At 39.7% G+C, this 21643-nt stretch overlaps 1 protein-coding gene and 1 pseudogene across 1 annotated transcript; both read right to left on the reverse strand.

The window, feature by feature from the left end:
* Window positions 1-9157: 9157 nt before the first annotated feature.
* Window positions 9158-10418, reverse strand: LOC147002895 (igE-binding protein pseudogene; annotated as a pseudogene).
* Window positions 10419-12783: 2365 nt separating this feature from the next.
* LOC110298542 (olfactory receptor 5P59-like) lies at window positions 12784-13731 on the reverse strand. Its single transcript, XM_021167856.2, has one exon. The coding sequence runs from the start codon at window positions 13729-13731 to the stop codon at window positions 12784-12786; it is 948 nt and encodes a 315-aa protein (XP_021023515.1).
* Between the last annotated feature and the right edge of the window lie 7912 nt (window positions 13732-21643).

Below are 21643 nucleotides of genomic sequence, written 5' to 3' on the forward strand. Positions count from 1 at the left end.
TAGCCCAAAACTTAGGATACCCAAGATATAAGATACAATTTGATAAACGCATGAAACTCAAGAAGAATGAAGACCAAAGTGTGGACACTGTGCACCTTCTTAGAATTGGGAACAAAACACCCAGGGAAGGAGTTACAGAGACAAAGTTCGTAGCTGTGATGAAAGGATGGACCATTTAGAGACTGCTGTATCCAGGGATCCGTCCCATAATCAGCTTCTAAACGCTGACACCATTGCATACACTAGCAAGATTTTGCTGAAAGGACCCATATATAGCTGTCTCTTGTGAGACGATGCCGGGGCCTAGCAAACACAGGAGTGGATGTTCACAGTCAGCTATTGGATGTATCACAGGGCTCCCAATGGAGAAGCTAGAGAAAGTACCCAAGGAGCTAAAGGGATCTGCAACCCTATTGTTGGAACAACATGATGTACTAACCAGAACCCTGGAGCTCTTGTCTCTAGCTGCATATGTATCGAAAGATGGCCTAGTCGGCCATCAATGGAAAGAGAGGCCCATTGGACTTGCAAACTTTATATGCCCCAATATAGGGGAATGCCAGGGCCAAAAGAATGGGAATGGGTGGGTAGGGAAGTGGGGGGCGCTATGGGGGACTTTTGGGATAGTATTGGAAATGTAATTGAGGAAAATATGTAATAAAAATATAAAAAAAAAAAAAGAAAACTTTCTGCTAAGGACTTAAACTTGAAAATAATTTTTGACCATCTTTGGTATTCATTTCAAAAATATGTTTAAGATTTCTAACACATATGTGTTAAAATTATAAGGAATCATAAGTAATTAAATTATGATTTTTATTAATAATATTTTTACAATTTTGCAATCTTTCTCCTAAAACATTTCAAGGAAGAAAATATTTGACTTACTATTTGAAAATTTTATCTTTTATTAAAATCTTATATCATTTGTCTTCCAACTCCTCACAAGTCCAACTTGTTTTATGCATCCTCTCAAACTGACTTCTTTTTCTGTAATTACTATTGTTACATATGTATATATGCAAATAAAAGTAAAGATTCAATCCAAAAAAAAAAAAAAAGTTAGACTGAAAGCTAAAAAAAAAAAAAAAAAAAGAAGAAATGTGATGGAAAATCCATATTTTTCAATGAGGGAATAAATCACACACTAACAAAAAGTAAATAAAGTGCTAAAATTTGCAGGAGAATGCATAAACATGTGGGTAAATAATCTTGTCCACAAGTGTGACACTCACAGGTTTCTATAAAATAGAAGCTGACCTCTCTGAGGACAAGTATTTTTCCAATATTGGGTTGTCATTTCAAGTTAGAAGGTTAAATAAAAGTATTTATTTTTCTAATTTCTAGCTACTAAAATACATTTCAAAAGAAGATTCATGGAAGAATAAACAGAAAGAATGAAAGAGCCAAAGATGAGACATGAAGTAGGAAAGTAATGTCTCATCATGTTTTTAGCTCTTTGTCTTATGAGATCCTTGCAGTTATGGTTACCTAAACAAGACCTGTCCAAGTGTTGTCCTGTCAATTCTGCATCATGGATGGGATGCCAGATTACATCAAGGGTTCTATGATGTTCCATCATCCATCATTTGGGGAATTATTGCCAATTCATGGTTTGGGTGTAATATTCTCAAGTGTATAGCTATCAACAATTTCCTTTTAATAACTCCTTACCCATGCTCAAGAAAGAGTATCTAATTAGTTTCATTGGGCCATTATGCAGATTTGGTTTCTAGGGAAATTCCTCCAAGAGACTGGCTGATAGTTGTTGTCTTGATGATTGATAGGAGAGGGTCCAATTCATTGTGGGTGGTGTTACCACTGAGCACGTGGTCCTTGGTCACAAGAAGGCATGCTATGCAAGTCATGGAAAGCAAGTAATTTGATCTCTAGCCTATGGAGGTATTTAGTCCAGTAATAGTTCTTCAGGAAACAGAGTCTAGGTAGGAAGGAAGCTGTTTGGAGCAGAATTATAGGCTGGCCCCCCTTCTTGATCATGCTTTGTTTTCTGGTTGTAGATGAAATGTGACCAGTCAGCTTATTGCCCCTGTTCTTTGCCTACCTTTACTGTTTCCTATGCCTTCCTTTCCATGATGGATGTTCAGTGAGGATCTGTTGGCCAAACTAAACCCTTTCTTAAAAGATGAAGAATAAAGAAAAATATTGACAAATAATGTATGAAAGAATCAACAGTAAAGTTTACCATGTGGACACAGCAGATATCTCTATGCATAAGTGCCTATGTCATGGATTTTTAAAAAGCATAAACATGGTAATATGGGCAGAATAGGACTTCTTATAAGTTCTTTGTATCTCTAATATGCAGTATATCTTAAAATAGCACCATATTTATTTTCAGGGTCCCTCCAGGTATTGTTTTAGTGTTACAGACATCTCCGTGCTAATGACGGATATGGAAAAAAATAAACACAGTGTTATGTCTGGTCCTCGTATACCTAGTGGACTATATTCCTAAATAATCCTCTTTTGAGGGACCAGAGAGACATCACAATTGTAATGCCACCTGTCATCAACCCCGATAGCAATGCCTGGCACTCAACCATGTCCATGTGGTAGAAGGCAAGAACTAATTCCCCCAAGATGCTCTGACATCTACCTTTGTGGTGTGATAGTTCCCTTAGCTAGTTAAGAAGTAAATATCATAAAACAGTTATTTTTATTTAAAGCAGTGCTAAATATATCACAGCTGACATGTTAATTAATAAAAATAGAGAAAATAGGGGTTCTGTCAGAATATTTTATTAACCCTTAATATTACAGAAGATAATTCAGGTCATATGGGACTAATTTTGAACCAACTTTTCTGTTCCATTGATCTATATATATGCTCAATATTGATAATATTGGAGTTTACAGTCTATAATCATAGTATATCTCTTTGAAATTAATAAAATGTTACTCACATTCTTTTTTAAATTTCAGTATTTTCATTGATGCTCTTAATTTCACTCTTAAACAAGTTTCCAACTGTTTCTGTGTTAACATTTATTGTTATATAAAATTAAAATATTTTCATATATGTTAGACATGTGCATATATGCTAGTACAGAATAAATAGAACTGATACTAGTATTGAAGTTAGCTAAGGTGGGAATGGGTCATATTAGTTTGAATTGAAATCCCCATGGGGTAATTAATATTATAATAAGGAAATGAGAAGGGCTTCTAAGTATGGAAAAAGGGCAAAAAGTTGCCAGGTGAAAAACAGGAAGTGCGATCATCTTTATAACCTAAAGAGAGAGCAAGTCAAGTTAATCTAAGAAAAGGTTTATGGAGCATAATAGACTATCTAGATTCTATTCTTAATGGAATGGAAGGTATTAAAATATTTCAATACAAGTAACATAAACATGTTTTTGATAGCATTTGTTGTACAGACAACTAGTGTTATGAACTTTAAAACCTGTAACAACCACCAGAAGTGTCTACCTGTGCTATAGTGATACGAATGTCTTGCGCGCGTCCGACTAGACCAGCAAGAACGACACGGCACACAAGTAGGATCCTCCTGCAGCCAAGCTTTAATGCATCTTGAGAGGGAGAGCATAAGCTTACACACGGATGCAAAGACCCTGAGGAACCCAGCCCTGTGCCTTATATAGAATTTTTGTCCTGCCTCTGACTTGGCGCATCCTCACAGGGCCACTTCCAAACAGACCAGATAACGTACTTAACGGGTGTATGTCCTCGCGGACAGGGACTATCCAGAGACATGTGCAGTAAGCCTTTTTACTTGTTCAAACACCCAGCTCATGCGCCATCTTATAATGGCGAATGTGGGAGCGGCTTTCCACATCTCCTCCTTTTGTTTTAATTTTAAGGCCACCCAAGCCATCAAGAGTGAGGGTGGAGGTCAAATTCCCAGTGTGCAAGATAGGTCTTACACAGGGTCCTCCTCTTAGACTCTTCGGCCAGAGGAACCCTGGCCTGACCGTATGTCGTTTTTCCTGGGAGAAGGAAACTTGGACATATAACCTTCGTATAGATGACACGCCCTCCTGGAAGAGGTTTTAACAGCCTCTTTGCCCCTTCCACTGCAGTGCTTAGCCTCGCAACTCTCCTTGGGCTGCTGAAGTGCACTCACTCTGTCCCGTGCAATGAGACTAGCCTCGTGGGGTGCAAGAGCTGAGTGGCCAGCGACCTTTTACTATACATACTGGGTCCAAGTTCGGCTCCACGCTTCTCTAAAAGGTCCCCATCCAAGCATCATAAGATATGGTAATAATATCTTTCTTTCTTTCCTGACAAATCTTGAAATTTAGAATGCCCTGTGAGTATTGGCCACGCTCAACCACCGGGACAATCCTATTCAGTCCACCCTGCCTCCCACAATCCCTTTCTTCATTTTTCCTGTCTTCATTCTGAGGTAATTCCAGGTTTCTGCAGCCTCAAGGAATTTCGCAATCAATGCTGGTTATTCTTAATATCTTCTCTCTCATAGGCAGCAATCCTATTTTAGCAACAAATAAAACAACATCATTTAAAGGCGTTCATACATAGCCATCATCTCAAGCACTTGTACACGTTCCCGCAGGAGAGACGCCACCTTTTTAAACAGGCAAGATCCTATCATAAGTATCAAAAGAAGCATCACAACTGGTCCCACGAGTGTGGAAATCAAAGTTGTCATCCAGGGGGACTGACTGAACCAGCCCTCAAACCATCCTTTATCGGCATCAAAGATTTTTTGTCTCTGTGCAAGGCGAGTTCTCAATTTTGCCATGCTGTATCGCACTAATCCGGTCTTATCGACCCAGAAACAGCATTCTTCTTTTAGGGCAGCACACTTCCAAAGAGAATAAACTCGTCTCTAAATTAGTAATTGATTTTTCAATTTCCTTTATATCCTCATGCATAGCTTGTTGCAAAATTTTAAGCTGATGAATATTATTAAGCGCTACCGCCCCTGTGCCTATACCAGCAGCGATGCCGCCTGTGGCCAGGCCTCCCAATAACACCGCTAAGGTAATAGAGGTGGGATCTCTCTTAAGACGTCGGGGGCCGGCATTCTCATAGGCTTCCACAACATGACTTATGGGATGATAAATAATCCTAGGCCATAGGGTTACCATAACACAAAAAACACTGGTAAAATTTAAGGTAGCAAGGGAAACGCAGGGAGTAAGGCCAGCACTACAGGCCCAATAGGTCCCTTTGGGCGGGACAAGATAGCCAGAGGACTGGGAATGAGAAGATATATTTGTATAACTTCTACTTATAGAAAAAATGGTGACCGGATCATGACCGGTACGGTACAATCTTAGACCCCAACTTTTTGGGCCATCCCAGTTAGCTTTCTTTCCTGCCTCAGTAAAGGTAATCACCAATGGATTACATCGGCCCCCAGGGGTGGCTCCGATATGGCTAGTTTTTAAAGAATCATAGCAGGGGCCACAATCAACCCTCCTTCCATCCTTTGTGCATTTCCATTTTCCTCTCCCCCCATAAGTATAGCCAGGTGTATTTCCTCTCTTAAGAGTAATGAAATCCCATGTGGATGAGGGATTCCAACAGGCATGCCCCGTGGTCTCACACCCCCATACTTTACAATAGCCCTCTGCTGGACCCCCACAATGAGGTGACACCTTATGACCAGGGCAAACATAGATGTCAAATTCTCTGGTAAATTCTCTTTGATTAATATATTGGCATCCATAATCTCCAGATGGATCATGATCAGAGGGATCCCATTCATTACCAACCAGATCACACAAATCTACATAAAGGGTTGGAAAAGCCTCTTTTAGGGCACCCTGCAAAACAGTCTTATTAGCAACAACTCCTGTTAACAAATTAGAAATAGTCCAAGTCACATTATAGATCTGATGTGGGTTACTCCCTGATCTTTGAGTTCCTCCCAGTGTCATCAGTTCCAGAAGTAGGATCATCCATGTCCAGCTCCATCGCAATGGGTTCTTCTTCTGCCTGATGGATTGTTCTTGTAAGGCGGGCAGGGATCCAAAGAGGGTTGGCTTCATCCTGTGGAAAGACACATACAGCTCCCCTGGATCTGATCAATATGGGATCCGGGCCCTTCCATTTGTTATTCAAAACATCTTTCCATTTAACCCTTTCTTTGGGCCTATCTGGCTCTGAGTAATGACGTTCAGCTGCAGTATGGCCATGAGCATCAAGATTTAAAAAATTGAGTGTAAAGAGTGCCATAGACACAGACACTCTTGGTACTCGGGGTAGAGCCTCCTCGACTCCCCCTTTCTGTTTTATTAGATATGATTTGAGGGTGCAGTGCGCCCGCTCAACAATACCCTGTCCTTGAGGGTTGTATGGAAGTCCAGTCAAGTGGGTCACGTCCATCTGACGGCAGAACTGTTGGAATTTTTGAGATGTATAAGCTGGTCCATTATCAGTCTTAAGGAGTTTGGGTTTCCCCCAAGCACTCCATGCCTCAAAGCAATGTTGAATCACATGTGAGGCCTTTTCTCCAGTTAGGGGAGAAGCAGACATGATACCCGAGCGCGTGTCAATGGACATGTGGAGGTACTGAAGTTTGCCAAAGGAGGGGACATGGGTAACGTCTATCTGCCAGACCTGTAGGGGTCGAATGCCACGTGGGTTAATTCCTACGTGGGGGACTGGCAGAAACTCACAACAGTTTTGACACTGAATGACAATGTCACGGGCCTCCTTTCTTGTCAAGGAGAAGCGACGACGCAGAGTTTCAGCCGTCACATGAAATTTGTTGTGAAACCTACTGGCAGCTTCTATTGGAGACGATAAGGCTGCAGCCACCATTTTTGTAGCTTTGTCTGCCATATCATTTCCCTGAGCCATGGGCCCAGGCAGGCCCGAGTGGGCCCTGACATGAGTAATATAGACTGGAAATTTTCTGGCTAACAGGACTAGCTGTATTTGCTGAAAAATATGGGCAACCTTGCTAGATGACCTAATCACCCCAGCCACTTCTAAAAGATTTACAGCATTAACCACATAATGAGAGTCAGACACAATATTAAGGGCTCCTGAAAAGGTTTTTAAAACCTCCAGGACCACAAGACACTCCACTACTTGAGGAGAATTCTCACCAAACTGTTTAGAGGTGACCTCCCCATTGTGGACATAGGCACCTATGCCGGTTTTTGACCCATCAGTATATACCACGGCCCCATCTTCAAGCGGGGATTTAGATGTCACACGTGGAAACACAACAGGCTGATTCTGGGCAAACTGTAAGATGGGATGCTTGGGATAATGATTATCTATCTGTCCTTCAAAGGAGGTAACCAAGACTGCCCAGTCATTGGAGGTGGCTGCCAGAGTTTGAACTTGTACAGCGGTGTAAGGCACAATTAGGGTATCTGGGTTTTTTCCAAAGTGGGTAATAGCTGCTTTCAGGCCCCTAAGGGCAAGCTGTGCAACTGCATTAGGATACCATTCTATTATTTTAGCAGGGGAAGCATTTGGGTGGACCCACAGTAGAGGTCCACCCTGCCATAAAACTGCAGTCGGCAATTGGGCTGTCTTAAAAACACACAAATCAAAAGGTTGAGTATCATTAATGTGATGCAATTGGGCCTCCTGCAAAGCCCCCTCAACTGCTCGCAACGCCTGGTCAGCAGCTGGAGTAAGGGCTCTAGGGGAAGAAATATGAGAATCCCCTTCCAATATTTCAAATAAAGGTTTCAACTCCGCCGAGGGGATTTTCAAAAAGGGTCTAAGCCAATTAATATCTCCCAGCAACTTTTGAAAATCATTTAAAGTATGAAGATGGTCCCTCTGTATTTCTATTTTCTGGGGTGCAATCCTGTCTGGGGTAATTATCGACCCTAGAAACTGTCCTGTATCAGAAATCTGCACCTTTTCTGCAGCTATTTGCAAACCCCACCGTTGAAGAGTATCCAACAAACAGGGATATGCCCTTTTTAATAGGCTCAGGTCTTTGTGACACAAAAGAACATCATCCATATAATGTATTAAAATTAAAGAAGGAAATTGTTCCTTTATTGGGCTAAGAGCCCTTTGTACATAAAGCTGACACATGGTGGGACTATTGGACATGCCCTGGGGCAAAACTTTCCATTGATATCTTCTATCTGGTTCCATATGATTGAATGAAGGAACTGTGAAGGCAAAATGAGGCCTATCCTCAGGGCATAATGGTATAAAAAAAAGCAATCCTTAATATCTATAATAATTAAATTCCATTTTCGCAGCAGGGCAGATAACGCCAGCAACCACGTTGCACGGGGCCAAATAACTTCATTTGTGCATTAATGGCCCTTAAATCATCAAGCAACCTCCATTTTCCAGATTTCTTTTTAATAACAAATATGGGAGTATTCCAAGGAGAGACAGACGGCTCGATGTGTCCTAAATTTAACTGTTCTTGTATTAATTGTGTTACTGCCTCTAATTTTTCAGAGGATAAAGGCCACTGAGGAACCCACACCGGGTCCTCTGTTTTCCATGGTATAGGTTGTGCTATCTCAGCGGCCCCTAGGAAAAACCCAGTCCCTGTTTTCTATAATTTTCCTTTGGTGCAATAGGTGTTATTCGTCCCTGTCCTTGTGCACCCAGTCCCTCCCCATCTCTATAACCCATCTTGGTCATGATATACTTTGCTCTATCTGAATAGTTGCCTTCTAAGGAAACTGTCTCATTAGACAAGACGAGACTCATGTGCTGCATGATATCCCTTCCCCAGAGGTTAACCGGGAGCGGGAGCACATAGGGTACAAATTTTCCCTGCTGACCGTCGGGGGATCTCCAGGTTAAAGCAACAGAACTTATAGTGGGACAGGATTGGTATCCCAGACCTTGTAACGAATGAGATGATTCTGTGGTGGGCCAAGTTTTGGGCCACCAATGTGTGGAAATTATACTTTTATATGCTCCAGTATCTAGAATGCCCTCGAATTCTTTCCCACTTATCTTAAGGCGGAGCTTAGGTCTGCTATTTAACGATACCACTAAGTAGGCCGAGTCACTTCCGGAGGAACCCATTTTCTTCACATCCTGTCCCACAGGCTCCTCTCTGGCGTTATCAGGGAGGAGCAATAGCTGGGCAATCCTGTCCCCTTTATTAATAGAGAAGACGCCCCGAGGGCTGGAACATAGGACTTGAATCTTAGGAGTGTGTTGGTGATCCACCACTCCTGGGTGTACCACCAAGCCTTGTAAGGTGAGCGAACCTCGACCAAGAATAAGGCCCATGGTCCCCGGGGGCAAAGATAATACAGACTCCACCGGGACCGGTTGAATGTTCATTTGGGGCATTAGTAGGAAGTCGGTGGCGGCGCGCAGGTCCACCCTTGAGGGTCTTCCTGGGCCTCCTCTCTGGTTGTTTCCTGGGTCCTGACAAATCGGTTCCCATATCTTTGGGGGCCCTGGGACCGGGGGCCCAGTTTCCCGTTTTTTGTTACACGAGGAAACTCCTTAGTATCATTAGCCTCCTGTGATGCAAGTAGCCTGCCATTGATATCTCTGACAGACCGACATTGATCTGCCCTATGATAACCCTTACCGCACTTGGTGCATAGGGTAAGGACCCTCCTCTCACGAGGAGGGGCCCTGCAGTCTCTTTTGAGATGGCCAGGCTTGCCACAATTATAACATGTTTTATGTCCCTTTTGTCCTGTTGCTTGCTTTTGTGACTGAAGAATTGCAGCCACCAGGCCTGCATTAGTAAGGGGTCCCCCCAACTCACGGCAAACTCTAAGCCAATCCTGTAAGCCTTTGCTCTTTCTAGGGGCGATAGCTGCTCGGCACTCCTGTGTGGCTTGTTCAAAAATTAACTGTTCTATTAAGGGGTTTGCGGCCTCAGAGTCCCCAAAAATTCTCTCAGCCGCTTCTGTCATTCTGGCCACAAAATTGGAGAAGGGCTCTTGGGGGCCCTGAATAATTTTTGATAATTGTTGATTGGCCTCACCCTTGTTTGATAGAACTTTCCATGCCCTAACAGCAGAATGTGCAACTTGTGCATAAGCTCCCCATGCATAGTTGTTTTGATCAGCCACGTACAGGCCCTGCCCTGTTAACAGGTTGAAGGTCCAATCGCGTTGTTCCGGGGTGAGTGCTGCCGCATTAAACCTGGCTAGATTTTGGGCTGCCTCATGCCATAGGGCTTTCCATTCCATATACTGTCCCATGGTTGGTAAAACAGCTTTGGTAATCATCTGCCAATCTGAAGGAGTGAGCGGATTTATGGCCAATCTATCTAGTTGCATCAAAGTAAAGCTCCCCGTCACCCCATATTTCCTTACTGACTCCGCAAGTTCCTTAATTTGATTGTATTCTACAGGTGCATAAACCCTACCTCCTTCCCCATTATCGAAAACGGGGAAGGCTTGTGTCACTTTATGGCGGGTTTTTTCAGAAAGAAGTGAAGAAGATGCAGGTCGTGCCCCATAAGGGGGGGGGGCAGTAGGGGTAAGCTGCATGCGTTGTTGGAGTGGGGGCTGTTTTTTTATTTTTATACCTTGGGATCCTTTTGTCAGGATGATACCTCTCTTCTTCATATCTAGCTGCAGCTTCCTCTAAGTCCTCTTCCTCAGAGGAGTCAATTTCGTCGCTCGAACTTGAGCTAATTTTCAGTTCTTGAAGTTCCCTTACTGGGTAGATACTCTCCCCTTTTTTCTTATCATCATTAGAAGGGTGATCCAACCTTATAGGTTGATCAGGCTTCTCTCCCCCTTTTTTACCTTTTCCGGGGGGTCCCTTTTCTCTTTTCTTGGATATCCCTTTTGTATGTGCTCAAGCACCCAACCTCTCACTCCGCTCGGTTTCTGACATGCTATCTTGGACTGATTCTAACGTGTGCTGGCCTTCCTGTCTTACTGGACTGCAGGTTTCATCCTCTAGACAGTTATTAACCATCTTCCAAATGGCCTTGGTCCCAGGGCGAAGATCGTTCTCTAACAGTTTTCTATCTAGATCTTTTCCCAATTTTTTCCACGAGGCACAGGAAAGTGATCCGGAGCAGGCATACCATGATGCCACACGGTCAACTTCCTTAACAAAATTTTTAAGTGTGCGGGGTGCAATCTTAATGTCCCTTTGTTTAAGGTTATCAAGGGCTTGAACCACAGATTGGGACAAACCCATTGTGGATGGTGCCTGCGGTTTATCTACACCTGACTTATGTAGCACAGCAGATTTCTACCTCCTCGCGGCTTATCTACATCAGTCTGACAGGAGATCAACGGCAGAAATGTCAATGGTCGCAGGGCCGCTTATCTACGTAGGACTTATCCGCAACCCTCAACAATATCTCTTGTGCTTACAACAATACAACACCAGGAAGAAAAGGAAGAAGACTCCGATCACTAACACCGCCGCCTCGGGCAAACCCTCCCAAGGTGGAGACAGTTGAAGACCAAGATTAAAAAAAATCTGACACACCTTTCCGGGTGGAGTCCATTGCAGTTCTGAATCCATCTCAACGCTGAGGGGTCTCCAGTGGTGCGAACAATGTCTCGAAGTCCCGGATTTTCGGCACCACTTCTTGCGCGCGTCCAACTCGACCAGCAAGAATGACACGGCACACAAGTAGGATCCTCCTGCAGCCAAGCTTTAATGCATCTTGAGAGGGAGAGCATAAGCTTACACACGGATGCGAAGACCCTGAGGAACCCAGCCCTGTGCCTTATATAGAATTTTTGTCCCACCTCTGACGTGGCACATCCTCACAGGGCCACTTCCAAACAGACCAGATAACGTACTTAACGGTGTATGTCCTCACAGACAGGGACTATCCAGAGACATGTGCAGTAAGCATTTTTACTTGTTCAAACACCCAGCTCATGCGCCATCTTATAATGGCGAATGTGGGAGCAGCTTTCCACACGAATGTCATGAGAGTAACAAACTACTTTCTAACTGGATGTAAGGCTATCTCTAGAAGATGAAACCCATACCTATCAGCACTTTCAGAGCCTGTGCTAGACAGGTCAAAAGTCCTAGAGAAAAATCTACCACTATTATACTACTAAATGGATGTAGTATTAAACCGCTTTTTAATGACTTATCATTAGACCCATAGATTAGAACACCTCCCAACTTTCATCAGAGAAATACCTGGTAATTGTAGTAGCAGTTAATTAACACACAAGTCGTCAGTGTTCAGGGAATTAGAGGCCACTGTAGAAGGCACAGCTCTAAATACAGCATCTATTTTATTCCCCTCTTATCTACAAGCACAGACATCTTGTCAATGAGTGGGTGAAAAGATTGCAAGAGACAGATGCTGTGTATGACTGCTAAGAAACCCTTTTCTCAGACACTAAAGAATGGTTGTAGGTATGAACTCATGGTACCTCTGTCAGCATATATGAGCTAAAACCAGACAAACTCAAATGTGGCCATGGAAAGCAATCATGAAATGAACCTCTATCTGAAGTGTAATTGATAGCTGATAGGAGAAAGAGAATCAATTAGCTTTAATGATATGTCCTTTGGTAAGATAACCATTCTCTGGTGGATGCCTACACACCAGAGTATATACAGATATCACAAGTATTATTTGATAGAATAAAAGAACATGGAGTTGGGAAACAGAGCCCTAGGACTAGGAGGAGTTGGGGAGAGACTGTGAAAACAATACATCTACTTTTCACAAAATTCTCAAAGAGGGATTGAATAATACAAAGGGGGAAATGCACTAAAACAGCTATATGTTCTGGGAGGAAATGGAAATGAAAAGGAAAAAGATTATCCATAAGGCAAATAACCAAGCCTGAGATGATGACTATATTTGTCTGCATAATTTTTGCCATCATATTCTTTTACAAAAAAAACAAGATTATTTTAAGAACGTGTTTTCATACCAAGCTTTCTCTTCAGAGCACCTTTAATTTCATTATTGCTGAGGCTATAGATGAGTGGGTTCAACATGGGGATCATCACCATATAGAACACAGACACCACCTTGTTCTGGTCTGTGGAGAAGCTGGACTTGGGCATCACATAAATGAATGTGACAGTTCCATAATAGAGAGTGACTGCAGTGAGGTGGGAGGTGCAGGTGGAGAAGGCCTTGTGTCGGCCCTCAGTGGAGCGCATCTTCAGGATGGTGATGAGGATGTAGGAATAGGAGATGGCTATGACAAACACTGTAATCATAGTAACTGAGCCAGCTGAAAATGAGATAATAAGTACAGAGACACTGACATCAGAACAGGAGAGGTCTGCTAAAGGAGCAAAATCACAGAAAAAATGATCAATTCTATTTGGCCCACAGAAGAGAAAAGAGAAAAAGTAAACCGTGACGATGAGGGAAGCATTAAGGAAACCCCCTATATAAGATCCCACGACCAGCTGGACACAGACTTGTGTGGACATTTTGGTGGAATAAAGCAGCGGGTTGCAGACTGCCATGAAGCGATCATAAGCCATGGCAGCCAAAAGGAAGCATTCAACGGATGCAATGAAATCAGCTGAGCCAAGCTGGATGCCACATCCAATGTAGGAGATTGTGCTTCTCTCCAGCAGGAAGTTGACAAGCATATTGGGTGTGACAGAAGATGAAATGCCTATGTCAACAGAAGCCAAGTGGCTGAGAAAAAAGTACATGGGGTGATGGAGCTGGGAAGAGACTCTGATGAGAAGGATGGTGCTGAGGTTCCCAGACACAGTCACCAGGTAGATGCACAAGATGATGGTGAAGAGGACAACTCTGAGGACTGGGTCATCTGTTAATCCCAGTAAAATGAACTCTGTCACTGCAGTGTGGTTCCCATCCTGCAGGAAAGCCATGGGACAGTGTAGTCACTGCCACATCAAGGCTGTAATAGAGACAGAATAAGAAGTGATTATATATATTTCACTTCATTTTAATTAATATACACATAGAGAGCATGAGACATCAATTTATTATTCAAGAAATTGAACCAACAATGGATGTTTTAATCAGGGTTTTCATTGTTTATGTATCTGTGTGAAATAAGGCCTTGAAAATTATGTAAGCAGAGATCCTAGAAATAGCTTATAAGTAATAAGCTTTATTTCTATCTATTTAAAATAAAATATATTAGTAGTTGCTAAAGCTAAATATTTAAAATTGTTGGACTTTGACTGGCAAGATGGTATTTGAGGTAAAGGTTTTTGCCATCAAGCTGACATCTTATATCAAGATTTTTTTTGCTGGAGCTCAAATGATGGCAGAAATCTTGTCTTTAGGTATCCACACATATAGTATTTTCTATACCATTCTCTTCACAGAGAAAAGATCAGTATAAAATAATACAAGTTTTGATGAAAATATATTGAATGTAAGTGTGAAAAGGAAGTAATATAAAACATATTATTAGTTAATAAAGATAAATCTTTGCTATTTTTGACTGATTACTAAATCATAAGCACAGTTTAAAATTTGTTATGTTTTTACTATTATGTCTATGAGCCATTAATTTCTTTTGTGATTTGCATTCTATAGAATGAAATAGGTTTAAGGTAAATAACAAACATGAAACTTTCATTTACATTTATTGATAATAAAATATAATTTGTTGCCATTAAAGCTAAATATTTGAAATTATAAGACTTTGCCTGGTGAGATGGCTTCTCAGTTAAAGGTTCTCTTTACCAAGCTGAAACACACACATAAAATTTATCACACACAGAGACACACAGACACACAGACACACAGACACATTTAAGAGCACTTGATATGTTTGCATAGAAACCATGTTTGTTCTCTAACACTCAGAGTACCTCCCAGAAGTCTGTTGTTTCAGTTCTGGGCATCCAGTGATCTCTTCTGTGGTTCACAAGCACTAGACATGCATGAGGTACATATGTATATTTATGTGCATACATATATATATGCACATAATGCAACATTCATATACACAAAAATATTTAAAAAAAACTTTAAAAGATAATTAGAATGAACAAAAGGCTGGTTGGACTCAGTACATTCCTATTAGTGTCCATGCTATAAATGAAGGGTGGCTATGAACTTGAAGGCACATAAAAATTTAGACAAACACCTTGTCAGCATTTCACTTTTCCAATGACTAATACACAGAGAGATAGCTTGTTTGTAACACTGGTCATAAATTCTATCATTTCTGTAACTAAGGTCATATCTTCATCAACTTTTAAAAAGCTGATACATTTTCTTTTCAGGATTGAGAAGAAATAGAATTAAGATCACACTAAATTTACAAATAGAACTTCCTATTATAGGTTCATTAAATACTGTGAATGATTCTCAATGGATATCTGTCTTTAAAGTGATTTGAAATATCAATTGCATCACCATGTAAAATATGAATAATATGATATTATTATAAATTTTATCAAAACACACCAAACCCTTTCCCAAAATCACAGCTTGTTAAAACTAGAGTTTGATGGAATCAATTCACATGATTTTTAACAGAAGATATTGATTAGTAAATATCCAAACTATGAAGTTGAGAGATTTATCAAGTTTCACTCAACAATATCTCTCACATTCTATATTTATATTTTCATTTGCCCACTGTGATGTCTTTGAACTTGGAAAACTTATTCTACAAAGAAGGTCTTTGCATGTGATGTTCACTGACATAAGCATTTCAAAGCTACTGAACTTGTTAGCCTGTTGACTGAAGGCTACATGTGTACATACTTGAGGGTCATGATAGTTTTGTGTCTTACCAATGGATGGAAAAATAAGGAGTCTTTAAAAACTGGAGGGTAGCTGGGAGGAGTGGAAGGAGGAAAAACGGTGATTACGTTGTACTGTATGAGAGAAAAATGTATTTCCAATAAAATACCAAAGGATCTTAGTTTTATACCAAATCATCCTCAATTATTTTCCTTTCTAAATATAACATGATTCCATAAAATTTACTTTTCTTCTGTTACATATCTGCCTGATTTCTTTTCACTTCTTTTTATACCATCTTTGGAAATATAGTACATTTTCAAAGAAGAAAGTATCTCCATTTACCAACAAAGTAAAAAAAAAAAATCTTACCTGTTGAAATAAAAATTCATTTCCAAATAAGAAGTTCAAAGTTACTGTGATTTTTATAACTGCACAGCTATCTCCACTGTCATAGTTTGTCAGTGAGGATAAGTCCCTGCTGAGGCTCTGGATTCCAGCGTGAATTCAAATCATCAGGGATCATTACCTCATCCAGGTGAGAACTGAGCAGTTCATTTCACACATGCATATGATAAATTTTCAAAGACTCTGTCAATCTCAAGTAATACTTTGTTTTTCTCTTTATGTGAGTATTGATGAACTTTCACTTGATAATCATGGGAGGTACAGAATCACAAATAATTTTAGGTAAATTGTTCAAGTTGATATTTGATTCATTTTGGTTTGTGTTAGATAATATTAAACAAGGTAAAAAGTGAACTATTTTAATTTTCTTTATCCTTGCACATCAGTTTTTTCTTTTAGTATTTTATTGGTTGACATAACAAACTCTATTAGGTGGGTGCTTTGCTGAATATAGGGAGGAATGAGATGCAAAGTTCAATTATTATTTGAAGCAAAATCAATTTTTATAGGAAAATAGTGCAAAGAAAGAAGTATGGATGTTTTCCAAGTAAAGATTAGCATTTCATAATTCCTACCTCAAAGATGTGACAGGTGGCAAAGCTTATATGCTATAAGGGAGAAAAGAAGGCTCAGTGATTAGCCACTTGAAGAGTTATCTCAACTCTAATTGCTAGTGTTACTTTCATCAAGTTCTACACATTACTATTGATATTACCTTGAGAAGAGATTTTGACCACTGACCAACAGTCAACTTTCATTCAAAGTATCTCCTGTCCCTGTTGGCAAAGGAGAGGTAGAGACAGGATCATCACTGAAAACTCCCTGGTATACTATCCTGGAATATGGGACAGTGAATGACAGAAAAGACCCTGTATAAGAAGGGTGGCAAATCAGGAAAGATAGTGACATTGAGTTCTGATCATTGTATATATTTACACTGGCATAATGGCACCTGGACTTACATGATCATATGCCCAATATGCATATAAATATAACCTATTATATACACATATATATGTGTTTGTATGTGTGTGTGTGTGTGTGTGTGTGTGTGTGTGTCACTGTCAAAGCTCCCTTCACAAAGTTGTATATTTAATGCAGAATGTACCTTATCTTTCTCTTTTTCAAAAGGTCTCATGTAGTCTAGGTGGACTTGAACTTTCTAGGTAGCTAAGGACAACCTTGAACTTCTGATCCTCCTGTCTCCTTTGCTCAAGCACTTAACTAACAAGTATCTAACACTCAGTTTTTGTAGTATTGGGGATCTAGCACAGGGCTGTAAATATGTCTGGCAAGGATTCTACCAATTGGATTATATTCAAAAGTTATTACCTTAGGTTAATAATTTGTTTACATATGCACACTATGCATAAAATCTCATTTTTTAACAGATGAGAGTAAATAGATGTTGTATTGCTATGCATTCATGTGTCAGTTCAGAATTATTTTAGGATTATGACCCATGTTACATTGGATGTCGAATGTAGTGTTTGGATGACTGTCACCAAGGAGGCTTCACACCCAAATATGAAAATATCATTTATTCATGCATTCATTCCTTTCAAAACTATGTGTTGAATAATTGTTGTATTCTAGAACCTGGGTGAGTACTTTACATAGGTTAAGGAAAGTGAACCTCTTAGGAAATTTAAACTTCAGTGGAGAAGCCACTGGAGAATGAATACCAAAACATGGCAGCAGTGTGGAAGAGAGATTACATTGACACGTTACTCAGGAGCCACAGATACCATGGTATCCCATAACCAAGAGCAGCATCACACTATTATAATCAAGTTCAGACATACTGGTTCTCATTCAGCACAGTCTCTTTAATTTGAAGTCATGTGAACTACCTGCAAAGCAAGTCTGCTTAGCACTCTTCTGACAGCTACTGTTCAGATGGATGAGCAAGCTGCACTCACTGCTCTCATTTATCATTAATTTTGTGTTTTGTGTCACATTTCCCAGAATATTGTTATTTTAATTAAAATATAACTACATCGCTTCCCTCTCTTCTCCTTCCTCTTCCAACTTCCTCAACTCTTCAACTCTTTAACACTTCCACTCACTTTCAAACTGATCATCTACCTGTTTCTCTTTAATTTTCATTGTTAGTTATATTTGAGGGCATAAATATGTAAACAAAACCTGCTGAGTTCACTTAGTGTGCTTATGGGTGTATTATTTCAATGCTGACCACTTTGATTCAGATAACAAATTAGGGGGCTCATTCACAAGAGAGATTATGTCTCCCTCTCCTAGCAGCCTGATCTTCAGGAGGCAAATTCTGGGTGATGTTAGAAACCCAATCAGGTAACCAAGTTATGCATCTTAAAGGAAAACTTTCTACTGACATCTTACTAGGTCAGCATAATTCCATACTTCACTCTAAATCTTATCCATGCACCAACACACAAGTGATTCTCTCATCAAACACTAAAGAAGCTGCTATTTTCAAATAGAGAGTGTTAGAATTAAACAGAACTTGTTATAATACAGATAACCAATGATTGTGGGGAGTCCAGGTCAATAGCTATATTTATAAAATATCCTGTACCTAAGGTTTAGTGAACATCTTGAAAGTGGGTCTGGAAGATTATAAGAGTCTAGACTAAGAAGTCTAGGACTAAGAAGTCAACTGTGAGACTATGTCTCAAAAAAAGATAGGGAAAATCTATTTATAATCCCAACTAATAAATATAGCTGCCTATGAATGACAGAACACTGACAACACTGATTGTCATGTAAAAGTAGCATGAGAAATCTCACAAGGTCCAACCCCTAATAATAACATTTTTTTTTAATTTAAGAGTTTGATGGTTTTCTACATGAGCACACCATTTGCATTATTTCTACACCACAATCACTGTCAACTCCTGCATCTTCCTATCTTTGTCTCAAATTCATAATTTGTTTTAAATATTATTTTATACACCTACCTTACTGAATGCATTTATTGTAGATGCCAAGTACATGTTCTCAGAGATGGTCACTTGAAACTGGATAATATATCAAAGGCTTATCCCTAGAGATTTATTCTTCTCTCTTATCATCCCATTGATTGCATGTGATTCTTAAATTAAGGGTAGAGTCTTGTGAAATTCTGTCTTATATGCTGTCATATCAACTGTTGTTTTCATTGTTCAATTATTGTTTATGTTGATGTTCATGTACTATTGAGATTTCATGCTGTCACTTCCCTGTCATATTTAAAAGACAACATTAAGCATGAGGCATCCTAGACTTTGGCTCCTACATGTTGATGTCCTCACTACTCTGATACCCTTTTGTATTAAATATAGACATTTGATTGCAGATATATACATTTGTGTAACAATCCATGGTCAATTGAATCCTACATTTTTAACTATGGTGAATTTTTGTAATACTCTCAATGTTTTATCCAAAGAATCTTTATAGATAAGGGTGTAGTGCTCTTATTTATTAGTGGGAAATATACCAATAACATTGCAATCAGTAGACACATTGTTCAGTGAATTTCTGAAGAATCATGTCAATAAATCTAATCATATCAAATAGGGAACTGACAACAGATCAAAAAATGACTCCATCCTTTTATCATTTAGTAAATATTTGAGGTTTACTTACATGAATACAGATGAGGGGTTGATTACAGAAGCATGAGTCAACCAAAGCTACATTACTGGATAGCCTACCCCAGCATGTACAGTGGCTTGTGAAAGCTCAGTCACTGTTGTTCCCTGCAGCATAGCTTACACATATTTGGCCAGCCAGTCTCCTGTGTCATGAAAATATTACTGCCCATATAGTCTTTGAGATGGGGCTTATAAGGCTTGTTTTGTTCCTGCCCTTGGGGTATTCTGGCACCATTGGAAACCAGCTTGAATGAAAGAAACTAAGCTTTTCTGGGAAGGCAAGTTAGCAAGATCTAGATCAGGCCATTTTTTATAATTGAGCATATAGAAAATGTATTTTATATGTATGTGCATATATATGTCTAGATCATGTTGTGTATATATCAACAAATAAAGATAACAAAGCAATGAATTGGAGATAATCATAGAAAAAGGAAGGGCCAGCAAGAAATATAACATGAGAAAATTGGAAGGACAGGAGGGAAGGAGAGATTATGCAACTGTATCATAATATCAAACTAAAAGAAAAAAGTTAAAAATACAGATGATAAAGCTAAAAGAAATGAGCCAATCACAGCTCTAGCAGCTAAATACCAAAAACAGGATGGAGAGAGCAAGAATTTCTTTAACAGTTAAGTTAGGCTACCTTGGTTAAAAGATCTGATCATTCCATCAGAAAGACAAGACTATGGCCCTCACAGATCTCAAATTCAGTTGCTGGTTTTTGAAGACCATTTTCTCTGACAAATAGATTACCAGTGGAGATAGATCTCATTTGCCATTTTATATGACTCAGAAAACAGTGGCCAGAGATCACTCTGATATGTAACCTATTACTGAAAACTGATGTGTTCTTGGGACCCTGAGAGCATGGTACAACCACAAGTCAGAGATTAATCTTCTGTGATGGTTTATATATGCTCATCCCAGGGAGTGGCACTATTAAAAGATGTGGCTTTGTTGAAGTTGGTTTGCCACTTTGGGTGTGGGCTTTAAGACCCTATTCTAGTTGCCTGGAAGGTAGTATTCTGCTAGCAGCTTTCAGATGAAGATATAGAACTCTCAGCTCTTCCTGTACCATGCCTGCCTGGATGCTGCCATGTTCCTAACTTGAGGATAATGGACTGAACCTTTGAACCTGTAAGCCAGCCACAATTATATGCTGTCACTTATAAAACTTTCCTTGGTCATGGTGCCTGTTCATAGCAGTAAAACTCTAACTAAGACAGAAGTTGGTACCAGGGACAGGGTTTGCTGTGATAGACCTGACCATACTTTTGTTTGGAAGAATGTGCATTATGGGATATTGGATTTGGAGAGCAGTGGAATGCTTTAAATGGGACTTAATGGACCATCCTAATAGGAATATGGAAGACATTGTTGCTGAGATAACTTGAAATCTGCAAACCTGGGCCAAGAGTTTTCAGAAGAGCAGAATTTCAGTATGTGTCATAGAAACTGTTTTTGTGGTAATTAAGAAGACACCAGCATCTTCTGGGAAGTGTTTTCTGAGAGCACAAAGAAGCTGTGTTATAAAAATAGTTAAAATTCTACTGAAGTTCATCAGGACTGTAAACGTTATAGAAACCTACACTGATATAAATATGTGTTAATCTACCTGCATCCTTACTTACACTTTGTGTGCACTAAAACAATAAATGACTAAAAGTTTGTTCAATTTTTTTATAAACATCTAATTGTATACCTCCCTTTTACTCCTCTTAGATAAATTCATCAATAAAGGTCATCATTCTGCCATGTAAAAGATGAAGATCTTTGGGCATCAGACTTGAATGCATGCTGTATATCACGTCTCTTGATGTTGCAGAGTCAATACATATGTGATGTTGTTCAAGAATATCTGTTTCAAAATGAAAAGTAAAAACAAGTTAATACACAAATATAGCACAAAAACAGAAATGGTGTCACCAACAAAGATTAAAGGAACAAATACAATGTAGAACTTAATGGAGTTAAGGTTAGTGAGAGAATTGAGCTGTGTCTTCAGGTCAACCATGATTTCTAGTCTACACTATATTATATAAAT

Source organism: Mus caroli, unplaced genomic scaffold (assembly GCF_978045245.1).
Source record: "Mus caroli unplaced genomic scaffold, Mus_caroli_1 scaffold_8, whole genome shotgun sequence".
NCBI classification, from domain to species: domain Eukaryota; kingdom Metazoa; phylum Chordata; class Mammalia; order Rodentia; family Muridae; genus Mus; species Mus caroli.

Bases quoted from the DNA above. Each gene is read 5' to 3' on its own strand.
- LOC110298542 (XM_021167856.2), bottom strand. From the start codon at position 13,731: ATGGCTTTCCTGCAGGATGGGAACCACACTGCAGTGACAGAGTTCATT.